At 43.9% G+C, this 26,713-nt stretch overlaps 1 protein-coding gene across 1 annotated transcript in view; it reads left to right on the forward strand.

Annotated features, from left to right (window-relative positions):
- DTWD2 (DTW domain containing 2) overlaps nt 1-26,713 on the forward strand; it is a 279,568-nt gene that overhangs the window by 116,407 nt on the left and 136,448 nt on the right. The window contains exon 4 of the mRNA XM_068271669.1: nt 8,736-8,830. Within this exon, the coding sequence (XP_068127770.1) occupies nt 8,736-8,830 (95 nt within the window). The remainder of the gene's footprint in view (nt 1-8,735; nt 8,831-26,713) is intronic.

Genomic DNA, 26,713 nt, shown 5'->3' on the forward strand with positions numbered 1-26,713 from the left:
ATTGCTTGATTAACAACTTTAAAGTGTACTTGAGATGGCACATATGGCAGCATTTATACTTACCTGGGACTTCCTCCAGCCCTATGTATTCCATTGTCTCCCTCGCCATCCTCATAGGTGGCTCCGTTCGCAGTATAGTGCCACTTGTCTTCGGAAGCACTCGGGGACCCGAAGCTTGCCCAAGAAGGGCTGGAGACGTATTTGAACTGCAGATTGAACTTTACCTGGGGGTTTCTTCCTCTGCACAGAGCCATCACTTGACCATGTTCACCTCCTTCCTTTTACTCCCACCTGTGGAGCACGATGAGAAGGTGGGTTGAGTCATCTCTGTGTGGACAGGAAAAGACTGGCTGATGACCCCTCACAGCCCCTCCCTGACAACCTCTTTTGAGTGAACTCTGGATAAAGAGCTCACATGTTTCTGAAGTCTGGCTAAGGTTTTCAGAAAACTACCCCTGCCAAGCTGGGGGCGGGTCGTGTCAAAGCAGATAGGCATGGCCAGAACCCCGGGAGAGATTTTGATTAAAAGAAAAGCCATGGCTGCAATATTGAAAGGATCACCTGCCTGGAGGGATTATGATGGTACTGGTAAGTATTTAACCCTGAAAGCCCTCCCTCCCCAATCCACCATCATTAAGACAGAGCCGGTCATGGAAGGCTCTGCCTATCATACTTTAAGTATTCTTTAAGGCTAATGTTAGACATCAGTCAAGCATTAAAGTTATAAGGAATAGTTTAGAGGCCAAGGTTAGCATTAGGAAAGAAGTCCGAGTTAGGGCCTGTATGGGATGGGCCTATGTGTATGGCTACTCCATCCTGGCCTCTTTCCTTTCAGTTCTGTCTGTGCAGATAGCAAATGTGGTTCTTGCTGCCCTAGCAAAAATAATGAGCATAGACTGACAAGGAGAATTACAAAGTTATCTTCAGTTACTGTTTAATTAATATATATATATATGTATATATATATATATATATATATATATATATATATATATATATATATATATATATATATATATATACAGTAAGTGGTGTTGTTTGTTAAAGCATCTGAAAGCAGCAGGGTCAGTCATATTATTCCAGAAAAAAACACATATAAGTAGATAACTACTGGTTCTACTTAATTACATATGTATTGTACAGTCCATGTTTTGATTTCACCGATTTTTTTGATACAGTAAATAAAGAGACAACTGTTTCAGGCATTTTCCATTTTTTGTTGACTCTGACTGAAGCCAATCCTGATGTCATTTCCTCCCTTACTCTTCTCTTACAAATTGCACTGTCGTATCTAGCTTGCTTTGTGAACACATGAGCAAAGCATACATAGTATTATAGCAGCTTCACACTGAAAGGCCATCAACCAATTAGTGAGGAGCAGGAATGTGGAAAGGGAGATAATAAGCTTCCTACTCATAGGCAATGTACCAATTAGAGCCAGGCTGACTGAGATAAGATTTATTACAGCAGAAACATTTGTGATTATATTTGAATGCTTGCAATGCAGGGTCAGGTTGCTGACAGCATAATAAGGACAGAGCAGTGGGATTTTATGGCTGACAGTTCCGCTTTAATAGGGAAGAGTGATGAGAAATAAGGATTAGAAGGGTCTAATGAGTTGTTACCCCACTAAAGTATTTTTACAGTATGTTGCCCAGTGATTTATATTACAAACTAAAGTGGATAGTTTGAAAACTAGTTTTCCTAGTGTATTCAGCACTTTCTTTAGCACAACTCTTACTCGCATCACAGAGCGCACCTCCTGCCTGTTTCCACTGCACAGATCTTTGTGTTTATTTAGAACCTCCACTTGACATTTAAATGTTGCCGTTTTTAATTAAACTGGAATAAGCAATCTTCTTAGAAGCAGTGGTGATGTTTGCAAAGGAATGAGCGAGCATGGAGGAAGAATGTGCTCGCATTGAGAAATAAATACTTGTACGTATGGCGACTTGCGGAAAAGCACTTATTAAAATACTCGCTATTAAGGGCCACGACGAACCCTGCTGGTAGCTGGCGAGTGCTCCACATCCGTGTGAATGGCGGAGAACACTTGTACCAGGCCACCACAGATTTCAAGTTGTCATTTTAATTTGAAGACGGGATTTGAATGCGCTTGTATTAATCCCAAAATTACATATGTTATTATGGGACGTGTATTATGCTAAATACACGTGGCAGGAATTTGCCGTTAATGAGCAATCATTATGAATGTGCATATTAAACCTGGCTGTGAAGTGTCCCGTCTAGCTTAATAATCAGCAGCAACCCCGAGAGAACTTTACAGTGAAAATGTAATTGTTTTAAAAGATGACTAATCCTATATTAGAAGTTATGTTTGTATGAAAGAGCTGCTAATGCTTTGAAAGGGCTTCCTGTGTGTGACTTCCTGTTATCTGTCCTCAGCCAGGGCCTTTGTATGTATGGCATGCTTAAAGTGTACCTGAGCCGAAGCTCAGGTACCAAATCACATACCGTACTTGCCTAAGAAGAGGGACGCCTCTGGATCCTAATGAGGCTTCCCTTGCTGTCCTTTGGTCCCCCATCGCCGAGTGCAGACTTTCTGAGATTACAATAAAGGTTGGTAATCTGATTGGGGCCCCACTCCTGTTCAAGCACGAGAGCAGCTGTGCTGCACTTGCAGGAGCCCTGACTGATTTCTAGCTCTTTGTCGCCCTCTTATGCAGAGCACATTGAACAGTTCACATCACTCACTGTTCTTCCATGGGGCCCAATATTTATTATTCCTGCCACATTGCAAGGCTGTTTTAGTGGAAGCCAATCAACCTGCTGGTATATTTTTGGATGTGGAGAGCAGCTGGAGTGCTTAGTAAAAACCCACATAAAAAAAGGGAGAGACATACAAACTACTTAAACAGTGTAATAGTGGCGTATCCTTGGTACAAATCCAACCCATAACTACAGAGCTGTAAGGGCCCTTTTCCACAAGCAATTGCTACGCAGTGGAAAGATAGGTGAACTCCCACAAATGCTCGCTGCTGCTTGGTAACTGCTCGCTGCTGCTTGGAAACTGCTCGCTGCTGCTTGGAAACTGCTCGCTGCTGCTTGGAAACTGCTCGCTGCTGCCTAGTAACTGCTCGCTGCTGCTTGGTAACTGCTCGCTGCTACTTGGTAACTGCTCGCTGCTGCTTGGTAACTGCTCGCTGCTGCCTGGTCACTGCTCACTGCTGCCTGGTCACTGCTCGCTGCTTCCTGGTCACTGCTCACTGAGCTTGCAGGTCAGCCGTCTGTGGAAAAGGGCCCTAAGGCAAGAGGATAAGCCCACCCAGGCTATAACACTGTTTTTATCCTTGTGGTGTAGCCAACAATTACAGCAAAGAGCAAAAGAAGTCTTTTTATTCACGTTTACCCTGCTCTGTACCTTTTTTTAAGTACTTTTAATACCATCTTCTTATATAGTATTTTTGTGGAAGTTCAGCGTTAATCCTGTGGATTGAGAGTTTTCTACGCTTAGCTTTTCTTTCTAGGAATATAAAGTAGATTTTAACATATTGAAATGCTACAACTGAAACATTTTTACTTAGGAAGTCCAGTGTATTTAGATTGTGGCAATCACACCGAATAAGAGCTTTCCATAAGCAGTTCCTTTCACGGTTGTCTCTAGGCAGATATTCTGCAACCCCCGAGGCTGCTTGTGGAAATGAGGGACTATTGGCTGTACTTGAAATGACTGAGCCATAACCTCATCCACTCATACATTTACACCACTGCTCACTTGCTGGCTTATGGCTTGTGTCAGTGTAATTGTCTTCATTGTTTGGTTTATGGTTTGTATAGCATTTCATTAGCTTCCCTAATAAGTCGATTTTTCAGGAAATGCATGCTGAAATGGCATATTTGTGTTAAGTGGTTAATTTTAGGCAGCTTTCTTTCCATTTTCCTCCTAAATGAATGAGCCCTTAGTGATTAGGATGTTTCGTAATTAACATGCAATAATTAATAGCTCAGCTTGTTTAATGAGAAATTCTCTTCCATCAGTTATGACTGTACTGGGAACTGGCACACATCCAGTCTCATGCTCATTTTAATAGTTCCTAGAAATTCTGTGAATTATGTAGTCAAGCTTTTTATGAGGAAAAAAGGGCCATTAAGGTGGAAATGGTTATAAAATTTTAAATTGCAGGTAAATATATAAGTGACATTCTTAAATGGTATGTATAGTGCTTTTCTCAATTTTTTTTTTATAGATTCTTTATTTATATCAAATTGCATTAAGAACATACAAATCTGTTCCAACAGTTGAAACAATTAAAGAGAACTAGTTGTACATGGTACACAACTCGGATGTACAACTATTGAACCATCTAGCAATAAATGTATTCAGTTATATTATTTTGAATTATGTACTCCTTCAAAACTGCAATGGCCCATGCTTGTCTTTCATACCTGTCAGGCGTGGTGCTGGTGTCTATCAGTCACAGAGGCAGAGTCTCAGCTCTAAAGCATGAAGACCACCGAAAGAGAAAAAGAAGATGGGACTGAGAAGTTGGGAGGGAGGGCCTGGTGGATGAATGCGCTTTGCCTTTTGGTTGCCAATCTCTGGTGATTTGGTCAGGGCAAGTGTTTATTGTTACCAAGACTGAGTGGCTACTCAAGTTCCATATCCTTTAGTTTTGTGGGTACTGGTTATGAAATACCTCTGACTCTTTGAATATAACCGAGTCTGTCAAAGTTCTCCAGAATTGTTCCTTCCTACCAGAGCCAGATTAAGGCTAAATGGGGCCCTAAGCAAAGTAACTGATTTGCCCCCCCAACATGTTGTAATAGAATCAGAAGATGCAGCTGCACAGCAACATGCCACACACATCGGGGCAGCCAAGCTACTGGTTGCTATGGGCAACAGCCTGCTTTCCTCTGTGGGTGCACAATGCAGGGAATAGCAGCGGCAAAATGCAGAGTGAGAGATGAATGTCTGGAACATTTGTACTCAGGGGCTGGGGCACCCCTATGAAGAGGGCGCCAGACTTCACAGCAGCAGCACTTTCCCCCTGCATCTCCAGCCTGGCAATAGCAGAAAGCTCTGGACACCGCCAAACCAGAAGCCGTTCCCCAGACAGAATTACATAACCACCCCCACCACCAAACGACCGATTTCCTCCCAAACTAGACAGCCACCATGCAGCCTCCATCCCAGTGAATACGATAGTCCAGCAGAGAAGGCAGCCGCAGCGGGGGAGAATGACAGCACCAGATGACTCACATTCACCTATTGCGATCCAAGCAATAGAGGTCCCGTCATCTGGAGCCCATCTGTCTCCTCTAGAGTGCTGCCGCTCTGTTACTACTACTATTACTACTTCCTACTTCCCGTCTGATCTGAGAATCAGGAAGTTCAGAGCGAGCAGCTGCACTGTAGAATAGACAGATGGGTTTCAGATGACGGGATCTCTATCGCTTGGATCATGGATAGGTGAGTGAGCGTTTGCCATCTGCTGCTATCATTCTTGCTGCAGCTGTGGTTCTCTGTGGGAAGGGAGGGAGGAGTGGGCAACGGCAGAGCGCACAGTAGCAGGAGGGGGACCTAGGAGGAGAGCCTGGCTCTGAAGACAATCAGCAGCGCACGGCATCATTTGACAAGACAAGGCAAGACAAATAACATTTTATATCGCGCTTTTCTCCTGGCGGACTCAAAGCGCCAGAGCTGCAGCCACTATGACGCGCCCTATAGGCAGTAGCAGTGTTAGAGAGACTTGCCTAAGGTCTCCTACTGAATAGGTGCTGGCTTACTGAACAGGCAAAGCCGAGATTCGAACCCTGGTCTCCTGTGTCAGAGGCAGAACCCTTAAAGGGACTCCGAGCAGTGCCTGTGGGTATGCCTTTAAGCATACCCACAACTAGTTAATTACATCCTCACACCTACCAGCATGATGTTTGTAATTATATCCCTCTGGGTTCCTTCTATTTCATTGCATTGTGCTGAATCGAGCTGCCGACTTTGGAGAAAAGTCGTCCTGTGTAATACGATGTAACTATGGAAAGATGTATATCATTTTGAACCTCTCCTTCTCCTCTTTCCAATGATAGATAAACTGCCACCCTACGCCTTTTAGTTTTCGCTATTTTCGAGATCGAAATTGCCGTGGCCGCGATTTCAATCACGAAAATAGCGAAAACTAAAAGGCATAGGGCGGCGGTTTATACATCATTGGAAAGAGGAGAAAGAGAGCTTTAAAATGATATGCATCTTTCCATAGTTACTGCACTGCTTAGAGTCCCTTTAACCATTATACCATCCAGCCACCGCTGACAGGATGGCAAAGGTTGGTTTATGTGCTGATGGGGACCCTTTGACTCTGAATGGGGCCGCAAGCGACTGCTTTTGTTGCCTGGTCGGTAATCCGGCAGAGAGTGGGTCATGTGTTATAATACCTGTATAAAATTAAGTTATTTTATCTACTTAAGGACCACGATAATTGAAATCTACGCCCTGTTTTGATGCTGGTCTGGCTGCCAGGGCGTGGATTTGAATTCGCTGCCGCAGCGCACATCCGCCGATCTCGCCGCTGTTTCCCCAGCATCTTCCGCTTCAGGTTTGCTTTAATAGATGGAGCCTCTAGCAAGCTACTCCTCTGGTGTCCAAGAAAATGCAGAGAGGGAGCAGACTGATCTGCCTGCATTCTCTGCTGCTTGGCCTCCACACAGTACACAGGCAGCAGTAACTCCACAATGGAAGGAAGATTTAAAATGAAATGGCTTATTCGAATTCCCTGCTGGTCTTTACGATTGGTCCATTTGTGTGGGCCAGTGGAAGTCATCAGTGGGAAATTCAAATAAAAATTTCCTGTCAAGTATAGAGGTATGATTAAAACCATTTAAGGACCAGCAGTCTCTGGGCACTTAACCACCCTGGTGTTCTATTAAGATCGCCAGGGCGGCTGAAACTGAAAGTTGGCTGCATGAAAGCCCACTAGAGGGCGCTCCGGAGGCGTTCTTCTGATCGCCTCCGGCAGCCAGAAGTAACACGGAAGGCCGCAATGAGCGGCCTTCCGTGTTTTGCTTACTTCGTCGCCATGGCGACGAGCGGAGTGACGTCATGGACGTCAGCCGACGTCCTGACGTCAGCCGCCTCCGATCCAGCCCTTAGCGCTGGCCGGAACTATTTGTTCCGGCTGCGCAGTGCTCAGGCGGCTGGGGGGACCCTCTTTCACCGCTGCTAGCGGCGGATCGCTGCAGAGCGGCGGCGATCAGGCAGCACACGCGGCTGGCAAAGTGCCGGCTGCGTGTGCTGCTTTTTATTTCAACAAAATCGGCCCAGCAGGGCCTGAGCGGCAGCCATCGGCGGTGATGGACGAGCTGAGCTCGTCCATACCGCTAAGATGGTTAAAGACCAGAGACCGCTCGTCCAATCCCGATGAATCGCCGCACATACCCACCGCAACTGCCGTCATCGCCGAGACCCTCAGGACATAGGGACATAGACTCTACCGTCTCTATGACGGCAGAGTCATGTGAGCCGGTCAGGAGCCGCTTTCATTGGCTCCTGACCCTGTTTTTCAATGTAAGCCAATGGGAATGGCTTACATTTAAAGACAGGGCCAGGAGCCAATGAAATCGGCTCCTGACCCGCTCACATGACTCTGCCGTCATAGAGACAGGCAGAGCCTGTGAGATGCGGCGAGAGTCGTCGGGTTTGAGCGGCGGAAACGGCGGATGCGCGCTGCGGACAGTGATTGAGATCTACGCCCTACCAGCCAGGAGCCCACCAATACAGGGAGTAGATCTCAATCACTGCGGTCCTTAAAGGAATACTATCGATTGAAACGACTTTTTTTTTAATACTCTATATTAGTGTACACATTACCACTAGTGCTAGGGGTACTTTATTTATTCACCCAGGTCTCTCTCTCGCTATCCCTGATTAAAAATTCATTTCTCACACAGCTCATAGTAGTTTGGCTCACCCTGAGCTGCTTGGTTACTCTGTCACACAGCTCACAAATATATTTCACTGTGTCACTCACAGCATGCAATAAACATGCGGAGAAATAGGCTGATCTGAGGTGGTAACAGGTAACTAAATGAGCTGTAATATTGCTGGAATATAACTAGCTATAACAATAGTCTGTGTTAACACTCAGACAGGCTGCCTGCTTGAGGTGATTCACTCCAGGCTGCATCCACTTTACAAGCTGCTGAGAGGGGCAGACCACTGTCTACAATTAGCATTATTAGTATCTTTATCAGTCAAGAGAAGCAAAGATAATAAACACACATTCCTAGAATCTTTAACCCCTTACCACCATATCAAAAAGATTCTTTCAGCAAGGTGATAATTAAACTATAAACTGAGGAGTTGATAGCAACTCCCCTGTGCAAAGACATGGTCTAGCCCTCTGGGAGCTCAGTATTAGATACATTTTGTATCCAACACTGACGCCAAAACTGACGGAGGATTTTACAGCTGAGAGGAACAGCTGTGTGAGGAATCAAATTGCTCCTAGTACTTGCCCTAATGTGTGCTACAACATACAGCATTTAAAAATAAATGCATACATCGATAGTATTCCTTTAAATGATGTAGTCAATATACAGTATGCTCCCGCTTCATTTATCCACAGTAATATATCCAGTGTCCTGAAGTCTGAGTATTGCATAACAACAATTAAATATGGCCCCTGTTGTTACTTTATGGCCATGTGTTCACCAGCTCTAAGGTATTGTGGTTGATGCTATGAATAAATAACAACTTTATTTTCGTTTGCTCATGATTCTAGGAAAGCAGAGTTCTTCGAACCGTGCCTTTATTGGCAGAATGCCTCCCTGAAGACAAATGCAAAGTTTTAATTGGTCGACGCTTTGGAGAAGAAAGGTAGATATTGTTTTATTTATTTCATTTCCTACAAGCATCATAATTAAAGGCAATGTGTAAAGATCTATAGTATATTGGTTTATTTGTGTTTTCTGTTCGGTACTAAATATGTTAGAAATGTCTTAATGCTGCTATGAAAAGAAACCAAAGTCCTCTTGTAGAAACATTATTGTTTTGTTTACACAATGGCGCACAACAGTCAGCTCCACCATGTGGTCACATTTCTGTGTCGTGGCGGCTTTCATTGAGCTAAAGGGAGCCAAGGATTCTGTGCGCTAAATGCTGCTTTTTGAACCTTTCTCTTTTTGTATGCTACAACACATTGCATTGTGTTTAATAGGGAAGCATGGACAGTAGTAGTTTGTGGGTTGTTGTTGTTAGTGGTGTCACTCCTTTACTACATGCCCTTATTTGAAGGGGAATAGTGTGATGGCCTGCTGAAGAGGCATACTCTTGCAAAGTTACTCACCAGGATTGTCTGCATCCAGAATCCAGGCTGCATCCAGAAACCACTCCTTTTTATTACATTGATGATCGCTGGGGCTCTGAAAGGGGAAATCAGTACATACACATACACACACTACTGGTCAAAATTTTTAGCTTGCCCCAATGTTTCCAGTTTTTGATTGAAAATAAATCAGTTCAAGTCCAATGAATGGCTTGGCATGGTACAAAGGTAAGTGGTGAACTGCATATTAAAATAGGGGTAAATAGGAGGGAAGAGCCCCCCCAAAAAGGGACATGCGCTTCTAGCTCTTGGTAACTGTGGCTAGAGACATAGATTTAGGTAATTTACAAAATGTATGGTATACACAGGGCAAGCTACCATTTTTCTGCTTACTTGCTATTTAGAATTGTTTCTGCAATTTTTTTTTCTGTGTGACAGGATGATTTATTACCTATCGCTTTATTTGGCTAAGGGCTTACCTACCTGTTTGGAGTTGGACATTGTGTTCTGACCCTGTGAGAATAGCTGGTGGCTCCAGGTAAGCTGGAAGTGTCAGTTTCTTCTCACCTTTTACTTAATTCTCTCAATGAGTGGCCAGCAACAGAAAGTAAACTAACTGTGCACAGAAACTGTCAGATATATTTTGTCCACCTCATCACCTATTGCAGCTTCTGGTGAGGGTCTTCCACTGTCAGTCTGATGAGAAATCTTAGCTGGAATGCTAGATGCTACGTGTATGGATACTAAATGATTCTTTAACGAGTTAATGTCTTTAAAGAGATTAATTTAATGCAATTTGTTTCTAGTATACAACTAGAGATCAGCAAAATGAAAAAATAATTGCTTTGTAAAAATAATTTTAAGCTTTTTATGTAGTATGTTGTAAGGGTATAATATTTATGCTTAACTGTACCTGTGAATTGGCGGGAATATGTTCAGAATCAGAATCATTTATTTCGCCAAGTACAGCAGAGCTATACTCGGAATTATTTGTGGTACACATGGCATGGGCATAGTATAGGAAGACAAGACACAACACAAACAGTTGGAATAACAGTAATTACAGTAATGGTACAGCTCTGACCCTCATTTGTGACAGATCCCGGTCGTCAGTTAGTGTTCTTCCTGCCGTGCGGGAACAGTCCAATAATAATAATGATGGTGATGGTGGCCCCCCATACTGCCCTGGGCAGTGAGAGCTACGGCAGCAGCGGCGAGAACTGGCTGGAAGGCCCCGCTAGGGCAGGCGGAGGTTGGAATTCAGCAGCCGAACCGCTTGGGGAAAGAAGGTGTTCTTCCGTCTGGTGATTTTGCATGGTATAGTCCTGTAGCAGCGGCCCAATGGGAGAAGCTTGAAGTAGCGGCTGCCTAGGTGGGAGGGGTCACGGGAGGTCACAGTGGCCCTCTTCCTCATCCTGGTGGAGTGGAGGAGATCAAGGGGAGGAAGAGGAGACCCAATGATCCTCTCTGCATCAGTTATGTTACTAAATAGCAAAGGTTCATCCCCATCAAGACTCACACCACCACCTTTGAAATTTTCCTGTAAGACACTATAGGGCTGAATTATCATGGTAAAACAGCGATCATGGACTTACTATAAGAAAAAAAAAAAAAAAAAAAAACTGCCAAGGATGTTTTTATAAGTATTTATTTATTATAGATTAGTTGCGCTTTAAGGTTTTTGCCTAAACACTTGCAGACCACAAGTCTGACACACACACACACACACACACACACACACACACACACACACACACACACACACACGCACACACGCACGCATTCTGTACACATTTTCACACACACACACACACACACACACACACACACACACACACACACACACACACACACACACACACACACACACACACACACACACACACACACACACACACACACACATGCATTCCGTACACATTTTCACACACTACACACATATACACAGTACACACACACACATGCATTCTGTACACATTTTCACACACTACACACATATACACAGTACACACAAAGCTACAGTAATATATTTCTCCTGCCAGTCCCGCCAATTTCCTTGTTGCACTTACAGACATGTCCTTTCTTTACCTCTACCTCGGCATGACCCTGGGAACTAATATAAATCGGGTTTGTGTTACAAAGATGGGATATTGCAGTTTAATGAAGTACAGTTTATTCATGGTCACTGGAAGGGAGAAGGCGCCCCAAAAAATAATCATGGATGTAATAAACATAAAATGGCTTACCTCTAAGAAGAAGGGGCAACACCAATATAAGAAAGAAATTTTAATAACCAGACACAAAAACGATAACGCATTTCGCGGAGCACAGTCCACTTCCTCAGATCAAATAAAGCAGTGTCTGGGTAGCCAAGGTGCAGAGCTTGGAGCGCCTAAAAATGAAGTATAGTTTGTTCATGGGTATTTATTGTTTCCTGTGCTTGGAGTTCTTTGACCGGGGCTGTGCTGTTGTTGATTCACTTTATACAGTTAGTATATAGTGCACTTTTTTCCATAAACCTATGTTTCTTATGTCTTACCTGTTTATTGTACACTACAAAAATGGCCACGAGCTTAACTGCTAGTGAGACGTAACAGTATCAATTTTCTTTTCAGCAACAGCATCCTGAGCTCTGTGGTTGGCACATGCCGCTAATACCATACTGTGGTGGTAATAAGATGTTCCTTTAGCCTTACCTCCAACTCATGTCTTAGACCGTAAATTCTACTTCAGATCAGGTGTTCTTGGGGCTACACTTGATATACGTGTTTTATGGCCCTTGTGAGATGGGTCCTGAGGCCGTGAAGGGCGCCAAGAGAAGGCAAGGGAAGGGTTATGAGCATTGGGGGGCCCATCAAAGTTTTTCTGGGGGTCCCCATGAATTGTAGTTATGCCACTGAGTCCCAGTCTACCTACTGTATTTCTGGCGAGGAAATTGTATAAGGAGCTTTTGGACTGCTAATTATTTTAATGGTACATACCCTATAAAACACATTCTCCCAACACACGTACTATTCAGTAGGGCTGAGGAGGAAGGTGAATTTGTCATGACCAATACATTATAATACAAATTGATTTATCATAAATGAACAAAGTTGAATAAGTTCTAATAATGGTTTTTGATTCTGACGAAGGCTGGCATGCAGCTAAAACGCGTTATCTTTTTGGATGCAGTGAGCCACCGTCCAAGTGGTGACGTTAGCCGCACGCTCAAAGAGGAGCCCTGTGCAAGCCGCGGTGGTTTAAAAATGGAGTGGTGGTGCGCGATGGTGAGCAGCATAGAGCCCCCCCGCAGGCTGTACATCAAGACTTTACCCCCATTAAAGGAGACGTCCCTGTTAGGGGTAGTACGGCAGCACGGACGGCGTGGAAGGGTTGGCGGTAAAGCTCCTCCACAACCGGAGCGGAGTGGAGCGTGACAGTTGGCGGCCTGCAGGAACTTTCCTGGGGTGTGTGAGGCATCACTTCAGGAGGGTGCTGAAAAGCTGGAATTGTTGACTGGACGCTAGTTGCCTACAGATACTCAATTAGGCGGTAATGTGCTTGGTTTACACACTAAGTAGAGATTGTGGATGAGCATGTTAGTGCAATACGGACTGCCAGACAACGTTCTCAGATGGATGAGATCCAATAGAGAAGCAAAAAGATCTGGATATTTGTTGTCAGTGAGGCTGTAATATCCCAATGGGAATTGGTGGACAATATTAAATTATATGCACAGCCCTGCAGCATAGTGCTCTTTAATTGTTTAAGCCAGGAGGTAAATCTGTAGTGGATTATCTTTCTGGCTATAATAGAGTATATAAGTTGGTAGAGGTGTTGCCTGCGAGACCAGGATTTTAAAGGGGATAGCGTGGTTTTGGCGGATGCTGCATTACAAGTGGCAAGCAGTCAATATACAATTTTTTAAAGAATTTTTGAATAATACATTTGATCATTTGCATAATACGGGCAATTGTAATTTTTTTTTGTATTAAGTTGGTGTACTAAGCACACATGTTGCGAGATTTTTGTATATTTCTATTAATAATTAATTGAAAGCACCATGGAGTGTTTGAAAAAAGCCTTTATAAACAATTATGGATGACTCTTAACAAATATGTCAACAGGTAGTTCAGATAATGATGCCCACATTAGGAAGAACGGGGTCAGTGCAGTCATTAAAGAGAACCCAAGGGAGATCCTTGGGGGGGGGGGGGGGGGGCAGAAGGCACACAGACATGTTTTCTACCTCATGAAAGCCTCTGCCCCCCCCCCCCACCCACCACCGCTCTCTGCCCCCCCCCCCCCCCCCCCCACACACACACACACCACCACCACCACCATGCTATAACCCCCCAAAATTAGCAACAATATTTTTATTCTCAGAGAGCAATGGGAGGAAATGGATTCCCTGCTCAAATCACCCACTAGGGGTGTTCCTGCAGGCATTCAGAGCTGCCATTGAGCAGCTCTCCCTCGCGCCGCCCCCTGCTCTTCCCACGTCTCCCTGCACGCTGCTCTCAGAGAGAGATCTCTCTCTCCTTATTTTATGAGCCCACCTCGGGCTGGTTTTAATAAATAGGGTACATGCTATAATAATGTTGAGAAACACTGTTGTAGAGCACTGAAAAAGTTACCAGTTCTCGTTTTAAATGATGGATAAAATGTAAATAAAGTAAAAAGCTTCACAGAGCCTGCCAATGGCTCTGAAATAATTAAAATGAAAACTTGGAAAGATTTTAAAATGCCAAATTGCTTTTCTAAACAGGTTGTTGCTATAAATAATTTGAATTTTCGAGCATAGAAACAACAGACCCAACAGCGATAGTTAATTATTGGCTGTTTAATTGCTAATTAACAATGTAGGGGTCAGCTATTACCTTAAGGCTTCTGCATGCCTGGAATATTAAGAAACTCATTTAAAAGTGTGTTGCTCAGTATTACATGCCGTCTCAATACAAATATAGCTTTCCACAACAGGGAAATCAAATTCACATATTTGAAGTACATATTTAGTTTTATTCAAACTATACTTAAAGTAAATCTGCTAAAAGAAAGAAGAGTCTACATTACACTGGCTATGGTTACAGTGTTTTACATATTGCTGCTTCTTCTAATATTGGCAGCCTGTGCTCAGATATTTGTGGATGAATAAACAGTCTGTCATGCCAATTAGCTTTTGATTTTTGAGGTAAATGCCCTTTTATCCTACGTGCTTTCGGTGGCTACTTAGATGATCATGTGACACTCCACAGAGCTAGAGCTAGCCCTTCTCAGTTAGGCGAGTGAGCAGTTAGGTTTGCATTAAAGAGGCACTGTAGTGACATATAGTCCATAGAATGCAGTATATTATTCTTGTCACCAAGGATAGCGTCCAGCCGTACTGTCAGCTGGTGGAGAGAATATGCCTCTGGTGTAAATAAAACAGACTGGTGCTCAACACTGCCAAAACCGTTGAGATGATCACTGACTTTAGGAATGCTACTCCCACCCCTCCACCAATCTATATTGATGTCACTGAGGTGACTAGGGTACCCTGCGCCCACCTCCCGGGCACTACCATCTCCAGTGATCTCAGCTGGAAGTTCACCATCACTGCAACCCAGCGGAAAGCCCCGCAGAGACTCTTCTTCCTCCGCCAACTGAGGAAGTTTGGCATGGCCCAGGAGATTCATTCCACCACCATTGAATGGATCTTCTGCTCTTCCATATTGGTCTGGTATGCTGGCACCACCCCAGCGACTGGCATAAACTACAGAGATTCCAGTCTAAAGAGGGAATAATTAGCAGGCCCCTTCCCTCACTTGCCCTCCTGTACAATACCAGACTGCTTTCTAGAGCACTGAGGATGACCAATGACCCCTCCCATCCAGACCACTGCTGCTTCAGCCTGCTTCCATCGGGCCGAAGGCTTCGTGCCATCTCCACCAGGACTGCTGGACACAAGAACTCATTCTTCCTCACAGCTGTCAGCCTCCTGAACTCCCTCCACATTCATCCACCCCCCAACAGTACTGAATCAGCCAGTAAACCAGGCCAATGACTAACTGATCAGACTTTTTTGGGGGGGAAATGTGTGGGAGATGTTTACAAAGCCGTTTATGATGTTTCTGATGTTTTTCTGCTGATTGTCAGGCTGTGTTGTCTTTGCTCTGTTAACTATACTCTGAGTGACTCTACCTACCTCTATCCTCTACATTGAGCTTTGTATCTGTGCCAAACCCAATTCCAGGCAGAACCCTGTCATACTCTGGGAAATATATACCGTGTTTTGCGGAATATAAGACGCTCCGGCATATAAGATGCACCTAGATTTAAAAGGCAAAAAATCAGGAAAAGAAAAAAAAAAACTAAACCTAGGTGCGTCTATGGTGCAAAACTGTCTCTATCTAAGCTAAAATGGCCATCTACACTAAATCCTGCTACACTACACTTCACTTACCCCTGCTGCCCCCACCAACTACACTACACTACACTAACCCCGGCAGCCAACCCAAACTACACTACACTTCACTAACTAACCCCTGCAGCCAACCCAAACTACACTACACTTCACTAACTAACCCCTGCAGCCAACCCAAACTACACTACACTACACTAACTAAATCCTGCACCCAACACAAACTACACTACACTTTGCCACTGCAGCATCTCACCTGATCCTGCTGCCGCTATCCTGTCCTCCTCCGCCTGACTGCCGCCATCCAAGGGTCATCCGAGGGTCCCAGCTGTGGTCATCTGAGGGTCCCAGCTGTGGTCATCTGAGGGTCCCAGCTGTGGTCATCTGAGGGTCCCAGCCATCCCATCCAGAATCCCGGCTCTTCAGTGTCCCAGCCGCCAGATCGTCTTCACTGCAGACAGCAGCCATGCGGTAATCACGCGCTGCTGCCTCGCCGATATCCTCCATGGTAACGGCGTTCTCTTCCTAGTTACAGTGCCCCCTTCTGTGTGACGAGCGCCGCATGTGCGCCAGACGTCATATGTGACCCCGGCGCACGTGCGCCTGACGTCATGCGTGACCCCGGCGCACATGCGGCGCTCGTCACACAGAAGGGGGCACTGTAACTAGGAAGAGGACGCCGTTACCATGGAGGATGTCAGCGAGGCAGTAGCGCATGATTACCGCATGGCTCTGCAGTGAAGACGATCTGGTGGCTGGGACACTGAAGAGTCGGGATTCTGGATGGGATGGATGGGACCCTCAGATGACCACAGCTGGTACCCTCGGATGACCCTTGGATGGCGGCAGTCAGGCGGAGGAGGACAGGATCGCGGCGGCAGGATCCGGTAAGTATGTTTTGGAGCCCAAATACCGTACCTTTAGAATATAAGACGCACCCACTTTTTCCCCCTAGTTTTGGGGAAGAGAAAGTGCGTCTTATATTCCGAAAAATACGGTATGTTCTGATTCTGTTTATTCAGGATATCCACTTTTTACAGTGCTTTTCCTGGTTTCAGCATCAGAAACACTTCCTATAATATTTATCTAAATATTGTTCTATATTGTTATGCAACTCCTCATAGTGATGCTCAGCCTAGGCTGCTTAGATACAGTGGAGGAAATAATTATTTGACCCCTCACTGATTTTGTAAGTTTGTCCAATGACAAAGAAATGAAAAGTCTCAGAACAGTATCATTTCAATGGTAGGTTTATTTTAACAGTGGCAGATAGCACATCCAAAGGAAAATCGAAAAAATAACCTTAAATAAAAGATAGCAACTGATTTGCATTTCATTGAGTGAAATAAGTTTTTGAACCCTCTACCAATAAAAGACTTAATACTTAGTGGAAAAACCCTTGTTTGCAAGCACAGAGGTCAAACGTTTCTTGATGACCAAGTATGCACACATTTTAGGAGGAATGATGGTCCACTCCTCTTTGCAGATCATCTCTAAATCCCTAAGGTTTCGAGGCTGTCTCTGTGCAACTCTGAGCTTGAGCTCCCTCCATAGGTTTTCTATTGGATTAAGGTCCGGAGACTGACTAGGCCACTCCATGACCTTAATGTGCTTCTTCTTGAGCCACTCCTTTGTTGCCTTTGCTGTATGTTTTGGGTCATTGTCGTGCTGGAACACCCATCCCCGACCCATTTTCAGTTTCCTGGCAGAGGGAAGGAGGTTGTCGTTCAGGATTTCACGATACATGGTTTCGTCCATTTTCACGTTAATGCAATTTAGTTGTCCTGTGCCCTTAGCAGAAAAACACCCCCAAAGCAAAATGTTTCCACCCCCATGCTTGACGGTGGGGACGGTGTTTTGGGGGTCATAGCCAGCATTTTTCTTCCTCCAAACACAGCGAGTTGAGTTAATGCCAAAGAGCTCTATTTTGGTCTCATCAGACCACAGCACCTTCTCCCAGTCACTCACAGAATCATTCAGGTGTTCATTGGCAAACTTCAGACGGGCCTGCACATGTGGCTTCTTGAGCAGGGGGACCTTGCGAGCCCTGCAGGATTTAAATCCATTGCGGTGTAATGTGTTTCCAATGGTGTTATTGGTGACTGTGGTCCCTGCTAATTTGAGGTCATTCACTAACTCCTCCCGTGTAGTTCTAGGATGCTTTTTCACCTTTCTCAGAACCATTGACACCCCACGAGGTGAGATCTTGTGTGGAGCCCCAGAGCGAGGTCGATTGATGGTCATTTTGTGCTCCTTCCATTTTCGAAGAATCGCACCAACAGTTGTCACCTTCTCTCCTAGCTTCTTGCTAATGGTTTTGTAGCCCATTCCAGCCTTGTGCAGGTCTACAATTTTGTCTCTGACATCCTTGGACAGCTCTTTGGTCTTTCCCATGTTGGAGAGTTTGGAGTCTGCTTGATTGATTGATTCTGTGGACAGGTGTCTTTTATACAGGTGACTAGTTAAGACAGGTGTCCTTAATGAGGGTGACTAATTGAGTAGAAGTGTCTAACCACTCTGTGGGAGCTAGAACTCTTAATGGTTGGTAGGGGTTCAAAAACTTATTTCACTCAATGAAATGCAAATCAGTTGCTATCTTTTATTTAAGGTTATTTTTTCGATTTTCCTTTTGATGTGCTATCTGCCACTGTTAAAATGAACCTACCATTGAAATGATACTGTTCTGAGACTTTTCATTTCTTTGTCATTGGACAAACTTACAAAATCAGTGAGGGGTCAAATAATTATTTCCTCCACTGTACATGGAATTCTTCTCCCCTAGAGCATTCTGGGAGATCAGGTGTGGTTTGTACTGGCTTCAAATTGAGTAATCAAACATTCCACAAATAACAATGAATAAACAATTTTATTCATTGTTTTTTTTCACTACACTTTCTCTTTAATGTGTGGTTTCCAGAAAAATTACAGTAAACTTTGGAATCCTTCAGGTATGTGTTGCTAGTAGAATATTTGCATTTGCTACTGTTATATGGGCATACGTGTTAAACCTTAAAGCTGTATAAAACCCTGACATAATATTCAATAAAAACATGTTTTCCTACTTTGTATATGCCATAGGGTTAATATATTTACTTTATGCATAAGTATTATTATTCATTTAGAAATTATACGTTTCCAAAGTACACTTTTTTTCTCTCTTAGAGCTGACTTTGCATTTTATTTATAACAGCTTTATTCATGTTGTAACATAAGCAGAAATGCTTTCTGATTCTTTGACTTTGTTCAGCAGAGCCTGCAGTGTCAGAGAAGTGTTTATTTACATTCCTCACTTGATACAATTAAATACAAGATAACATTATCTGCACTTCTGATGAGTCCAGCTTTGTAAGTCCTGTGTGTAACCCTTTGACTGCTGTTCTACTAAAAAAAATGCTGGTTGTATATAATATGCTATAAATAATCTATTAGAGCAAAGAAGAAATGCTGGGTTTCATTCCGCTTTAAACTACGTGGATATTTTGTGTAATTGCAATAAAACTGTCAAAATAAATGGCAGAAATGTTTGTCCCCATAGACTTGTATTGCATGCTGCCAACTAATTAGGGGGTGATCTTGGCAGTCCAGGCATCAGTGAAGTTAGGAACCTGTCTAGTTGAGTTGCCTCAAGCTATTCAAGGCATTTGATTGGCTGCACAAACATTTTGGAAAGTCATATTTTTATAGCTAATTCTGTATATGTTACAGGTAATGTTCTCCGGAACTGAAAATGTTGGTAAATGCATTAAAATCTGTGCGTTAGCAGAAGGTTTTGGCATTGTCTATTTATCATACTTTATAGATACCATGTTTTTGTCCAGTGCTTAAAGAGACACTGAAGCAAAGAAAAAAAAATGATATAATGAATTGGTTGTGTACTATGAATAATTACTAGAAGATTAGCAGCAAAGAAAATATTCTCATATTTTTATTTTCAGGTATATAGTGTTTTTTCTAACATTGCATCATTCTATAATATGTGCAGATTACACAACACTCAGCATTCTAAATGATTCTTTCAGAGCAGTCTTTGAACTAATGACCTCTCCTCTGGCAGAGAAAAACACATTTGTTTACTTACAGTTGAGATAATAAAAGTCAGAAGACAGCGCTCTCCACGACTTTGAAAGTAGTAGAGCTTAATGGCTTTTTTTCAAATAACCCTCCAGGACAGGTGCTTACATATGAGATTAGGCCCCGCCCCCAACAGGAAACACAAAGAACTAGCTCTCTATAAGTTCCACCTCTAACCTCTACCTGCCAGTTCTTTGTGTTTCCTGTTCCGGGGAACACCTAGCTCTCTGGCTAGGAGAGGTGGTCAGCAGCCAGGCAGTGCTGAGGCCATTAGGAACTAGTAAAGGGTAGCCTGGTCCAGGTGGAATGATGAGGTTTACCTTATCCACCGGGTGGTGGATTCTCCTGGGATGGCCGGCAGGTGCAGTGGTGACCAGGGGAGCGGCAGCGGAGGCAGCTAAGGCGGAGGCCATACACCCAACGGAGGAAGCTGGCGCCATGCGGAGGCGGAATGGTGGCTTCTGGAGTGTGCGGGAGTGTGGCAGCGTGTCCAGGCGGAAGCGAGGGCAGTAACGCTGGCTATGCGAAACTTCCGCCCTTACGGTGACGTATTTCCGGTTCCGGGTTGGGTGCCTGCTTAGAGGCCGCGGCGTCCATCCCCACATGCGTTTGTGTGTAGGAGGAGATGGACGCAAAGCAGAAGACAGCAGATCAGGTAAGTGGAGGCTACGTCGGAGGACATTCGCCCGTCTGATCTGCAAGGTCTGATGTTAGTAGCCGCTGTCTGATTGAGGTCTGCTAAGGGGGGAAAGTTAATGTTTACCTATCCCGCAGTCTGATCTCAGAGGTCTGATATTGTATTAAACAGATGCTTAGATGGTTAATATAGGATATAGTATATGCTAAATTTACATCGGCATTATTTTTGGTCCCAACATAAAAATTTATATGTGATTAAGGTGGATATTAGGTGATTACTATTCAGTTTAAATCATCCTAATGCATATAGTGTTTTTGTTAAACCAATTAAAAGCATCTAAGTTATATCAGGTGATTATGGGATGTTGGCAATTACTGATATATTTGTATATTGGATATGCACAGGGAATGGCTGTCAGTGCAATTGTCCTGATGCAAATTAGACTTTGTTTAGGCTATTATACGAATTGAATTAGGATCCAGGCCGCTCATATTATTCAATCATGTTGATATAGAGTAAGGTGGCTGTTTAACATATTGATGGGGTTATTTTGTATGTTTCCCTTAGGATGCTATGGAGTCTGATAGCTCTGAAAGGCCCAGGAGTTGCATTCTCTGTAATAAACCCTTACAACTGCACTGGCCAAAAGCATCCTGTCAGAAATGTATTTCAAGTATCATTAATGAAGATAATACAGCCTCTTGTAAAGACTTTATGTTTACAATGCGCCAAGAAATGGTTGAGACCTTTAAGGCATTTAGAGAAAGTCTACCTACCACCTCTGCACAAGGGCGGCAGCCTGAGCAGGTAGTTAAACCTAAAAAAGCCACAAGTAAATCCCCTAGAATTATTTATTCATCAGAAGAAGAGCAAGAGAGTCACCACGAAACGGGTGAACCATACTCTGTGTCTTCTGAGGAATTGTCTGAACATGAGGAGACTGAAGATGCAAATAAGGCATCAAAGTTTAAATTTGCCTCAGAAGAGACAGAAGAGCTGCTTAAGGCAATTTATTCAACGCTAGATATACCACAGAAAAAGACGTCAGAAAAATCCTTGCATGACAAATTGTATATGGGAATGGAACCATCAGAGCAACTTTGTTTTCCTTTGCATAATTCTATGAAGAATTTAATTACATTACAATGGAAAGATCCTGAGAAAAGATTATTTATTTCAAAGGGATTTAAGAGACGTTTTCCGTTTGCGGAAGAGGATGCGAAGTTATGGGAGTCATGTCCCAAGCTTGACGCAGCTTTTAGCCAAGTCGAGAAAGATAATGAGTTAGCTTTCGAGGATTTTGGTAGACTTAAGGATCCAGGGGATAAGAGAATTGAATTTTCACTTAAAAAGGCTTGGTCAGCTTGTGCGACCAACTTCAAACCAGCCGCAGCAACGACCTGTGTATCCCGCACTATGTCTGTATGGTTGGAAAGGATTAAAAGATTGGTTGACGAAGATGCACCTAAGAAAGATATTCTTGAAGCCATTGAGGTGGTTGAGGGTGGTAATGATTATGTGATTGATGCAGCCTCAGAATCACTAAGAGTAACAGCAAGATCCACGGCACTAATAAATAATGCACGTAGGAATCTATGGTTAAAAACTTGGGATGGGAGTCAGACATCAAAAGCCAGGGCATGTAGTCTTCCCTTCTCAGGAGATTTATTATTTGGTCCACAGCTCCAGGAGGTATTAGAGCGTACAGCCAGCAAAAAGACAACCTTTCCTAAAAAGAGAAAGTTTGAGCCAAAAAAGAAGCCGTTTTTTCGTAAAAGACAGGCACAGGGTAAGGAACAGCAGAGGCGTAAGCCTTGGGCAGGCAATAGAGGTTTTACCAAAAGAAATCCGTTGTTCAGATCAACGGAAAATAAGGACAGACCATGACGCCAACAAGGTGGGAGGCAGGTTAAAAAAGTTCCTACTAGGTTGGAAAGAAATAACAAAAAACAAATTTATTTTAGATCTAGTAGAAAATGGATACAAGATCCAATTTTCAAAACCTCCTCCCAATCGATTTGTAATTACTCAGGCCCCAAGAGTGCCAGAGGAAAAGAGAGCGATGTTACAGATAGTGCAGGATATGCTCGCAAGAGACGTGGTCTGCAGAGTTCCAGTAGATCAGGAAGAAAGGGGATTCTACTCCAGAGTCTTTTTGGTGAAGAAGCCCACAGGGAAATATCGTTTGATATTAAACCTCAAACCTCTGAATCCATATATAAAATACGAGAGATTCCGAATGGAGACAGTATTTACGATGCGAAACCTACTGTTCCCAGATTGTTTTATGATCAATATCGATTTAACAGATGCTTATTGGCATATCCCAATAAGGAAAGAATCTCAAGTTTTCCTTCGATTCAGTATAAAGACGAGTTCAGGTCCAGAACATTTTCAATTTTGCGGTCTTCCATTCGGAATCTCTTCAGCACCCAGAATTTTCACAAAAGTAATGGCAGAAATTGTGGGGGCTCTACACCTCAGGGGCATTCTTGTAATCCCATACCTGGACGATTTGTTAGTACTAGCCGACAGTATTCAAGCACTGGAAAACCACAAGAAGTTGGTGATAGAACTCCTAGAGCGGACAGGTTGGCTAGTGAATTTTCAGAAATCCTACCTCATTCCAACACAGCAGATTCAATTCCTGGGGTTCAGGGTGGATTCAGTGTCTCAAAAATTATATCTTCCACAGGACAAGATAATGAAACTCCAGACAATGGTACAGCAATACCAGAGGGAAACAGTCACAACAGTAAGACAAGTAATGAGGTTGATAGGATTTTTAACCTCCACAGCTCCATCAGTATACTGGGCACTGAGGCACATAAGACACATACAGCAATGGCTTCTGCAGAATTGGAGAGGAGTTCAAACGGCCATAGATCAGACCCTTTGTATGCCAGCAGAGATAAAGCAGAGCCTAGATTGGTGGGTCCAGGAGGACAGACTGATACAGGGTCGTTTATGGAGATATCCGATAACGAGGGTATTAACGACAGATGCCAGCCTGAGAGGTTGGGGGGCTCATATAGAAGGCATTTATTTACAGGGTACTTGGTCGAAAGAAGTAATGACTCACTCGTCAAACTTTCGAGAATTGCTAGCAGTAAAGGAGGCACTGATACAGGCGGCCGACAAGATAAGAGGCCACCATCTCCAAGTCAGGTCAGACAACATCACAGTAGTGATGTATTTGAACAAACAAGGAGGTACGAGGTCAGAACAGCTTCTAAACCTAGTACTACAGATATTAGATTGGGCAGAACAGAACCTTCAATCGATTGCAGCAGTTCATCTCAAGGGGTCACTGAATACTATGGCGGATCTATTAAGCAGAAAAAGATTGTCAAATTCAGAGCTAAGCCTAAACCCAAGAGTGTTCAGGGAGTTGACACAGAAGTGGGGTTGTCCTCAAGTAGATCTGTTTGCCAACTGGAAGAACACACACTGCGACCACTCTTTTTCCCTAGATCCAAAAGGAGCTTTAGGAGTAGATGCCTTGGCTCAGACATGGGATTTTCAGATCGCCTATGCCTTCCCGCCAATCCCTCTATTATCAGTAGTATTACAAAAGCTAAGATCAACTACAATGTATATGATACTGATTGCACCCAATTGGCCAAAACGAGTCTGGTTCCCAATGATAAAATCGATGTTGGTGGACAAACCGATCCAATTGAGAGACAGACACAGCCTCCTCAAAAGAGAAGACGAGTGGACTCAGATTCCCAATCTTCAGCTGACAGCGTGGTTTCTGAGGGGCAAATCTTAAAAAGAAGAGGATTTTCTGACAGAGTAACAAGAACGATACTGAACAGTAGGAAAAGCGTTACGAGGGCAATCTACTTAAAGTATTGGAAGACCTTTTGTAATTGGAAAGAGCAATCAGGTCTGAAATCCAACAGACTGGCCTCAGTATTAGAATTTTTGCAGGATGGAGTCGACAAGAGACTGGCATTAAGTACTTTGAAAGTGCAGATTGCAGCCCTTTCAGTTTTTCTTAATAGGCGGTTAGCCTTAGAACCCTTAGTTATTAGATTTCTGAAATCGGTAGAACGTTCTAGGCCAGTAATGAAACGTTCATACCCAAGATGGGATTTAACTTTAGTTCTAAACGTCTTAATGAGTGAGGACTTTGAGCCATTAAATGAAATTTCATTACGATTATTAACAATGAAAACAGTTTTTTTGGTAGCAGTGACCTCAGCAAGGAGGATAAGCGAACTGGAGGCACTAAGCTCGGTTGAACCTTTTTGTTTAATTTTTCACGATAGGGTAGTCCTGAAGACGACGAGTGAATTCTTGCCAAAGGTTGCTACCCTGTCCAATAGGATGCAAGAGATTGTATTGCCATCCTTTTGTAAAAACGCAACAGATCCAAGGGAAATTAAATGGCATAAACTAGATGTCAGGAGATGTTTGCTATTTTATTTAGACAGAGTAAAGGAGTTTAGAAAATCTACGGCATTATTTGTGAATTTTTCTGGAGCAGCAAAGGGAAAAAGCATGTCTAAGGCCTCTATAGCAAGATGGATCAGATCCTGCATTAAGGAAGCATATAGGCTTAAGGGAGTTCCAGGTCCAAGAGAAGTAACAGCACATTCGGCTAGGTCAGTTGCAACTTCCTGGGCTTACAGAGCTGGAGCGACGGCAACCGAAATCTGCAAGGCGGCCACCTGGAAGACGGTGAACACCTTCATCAAACACTACAGGTTGGATCTATTATCGGCAGAGGAACAGACTTTTGGAAGAAAGGTTCTTCAGGCTGTGATCCCTCCCTAAGGTTAGTGTTATTTATTGCATATCATCTCATATGTAAGCACCTGTCCTGGAGGGTTATTTGAAAAAACCAAAATTAGCTTACCTGGTAATGCTGTTTTTAATAACCCTCCAGGACAGGTGACCCACCCTAGAAACTTATGGTTGCATGTAAATAATTTGATGTGTAAACATGTGGTCATAAAAAGGTTTTTTTAACTATAAACGGATATTTAGGTAATGTGTGAAGTAGAATAATCTATCGGAACAGTTAATTGGAACATACTGGCAGGTAGAGGTTAGAGGTGGAACTTATAGAGAGCTAGTTCTTTGTGTTTCCTGTTGGGGGCGGGGCCTAATCTCATATGTAAGCACCTGTCCTGGAGGGTTATTAAAAACAGCATTACCAGGTAAGCTAATTTTGGTTTTTGCATAGAGGTAACAACTGGAGTTTCTTAACTCTTCCTGTACTGGAAACAACTAGACTGATGTATCTGATCTTAATGTTTTATTTCTTAGCTGTACTACACATACAAATCATAATATCATAATTTTTTTTTTTCGCTTCAGTGTCTCTTTAAAGGAAAACCTAAGTCAGGGAAAAAAAATGACATTTACACACCCGGGGAATCCCTCAGCCCCCCGAAGCTGGATGGTGCCCTCGCAGCCCCGCTCCGATCGTCCTGTCCCCGCCGGCGGCTACTTCCGGATTCGGCGACAGCCGCCGACAGGCTGGGAACGCGGCTGATTTTCCGCGTTCCCAGCCGCTATATCACCCTCTATGGTGCTATAGCGTATATATATACGCTATAGCAGCATAGAGGGGTGATATAGTGGCTGGGAACGCGGAAAATCAGCCGCGTTCCCAGCCTGTCGCCGAACCCGGAAGTAGCCGCCGGCGGGGACAGGATGATCGGAGCGGGGCTGCGAGGGCACCATCCAGCTTCGGGGGGCTGAGGGATGCCCCGGGTGAGTAAATGTCATTTTTTTTCCCTGACTTAAGTTTTCCTTTAAAGAGGAAGTGACCTTAACATTTGATACTATAAAAAATATCCGATGTGTTGCTTAACCACCCTGGCGTTCTATTAAGATCGCCAGGGCAGCTGCGGGAGGGTTTTTTTTAAATAAAAAAAAAACTATTTCATGCAGCCAACTGAAAGTTGGCTGCATGAAAGCCCACTAGAGGGCGCTCCGGAGGCGTTCTTCCGATCGCCTCCGGCGCCCAGAATAAACAAGGAAGGCCGCAATGAGCGGCCTTCCTTGTTTTGCTTAGATCGTCGCCATAGCGACGAGCGGAGTGACGTCATGGACGTCAGCCGACGTCCTGACGTCAGCCGCCTCCGATCCAGCCCTTAGCGCTGGCCGGAACTTTTTGTTCCGGCTACGCTGGGCTCAGGCGGCTAGGGGGACCCTCTTTCGCCGCTGCTCGCGGCGGATCACCGCAGAGCGGTGGCGATCAGGCAGCACACGCGGCTGGCAAAGTGCCGGCTGCGCGTGCTGCACTTTATTTGATGAAAATCGGCCCAGCAGGGCCTGAGCGGCAGCCTCCGGCGGTGATGGACGAGCTGAGCTCGTCCATAC

Source organism: Hyperolius riggenbachi, chromosome 1 (assembly GCF_040937935.1).
Source record: "Hyperolius riggenbachi isolate aHypRig1 chromosome 1, aHypRig1.pri, whole genome shotgun sequence".
Classification (NCBI taxonomy): domain Eukaryota; kingdom Metazoa; phylum Chordata; class Amphibia; order Anura; family Hyperoliidae; genus Hyperolius; species Hyperolius riggenbachi.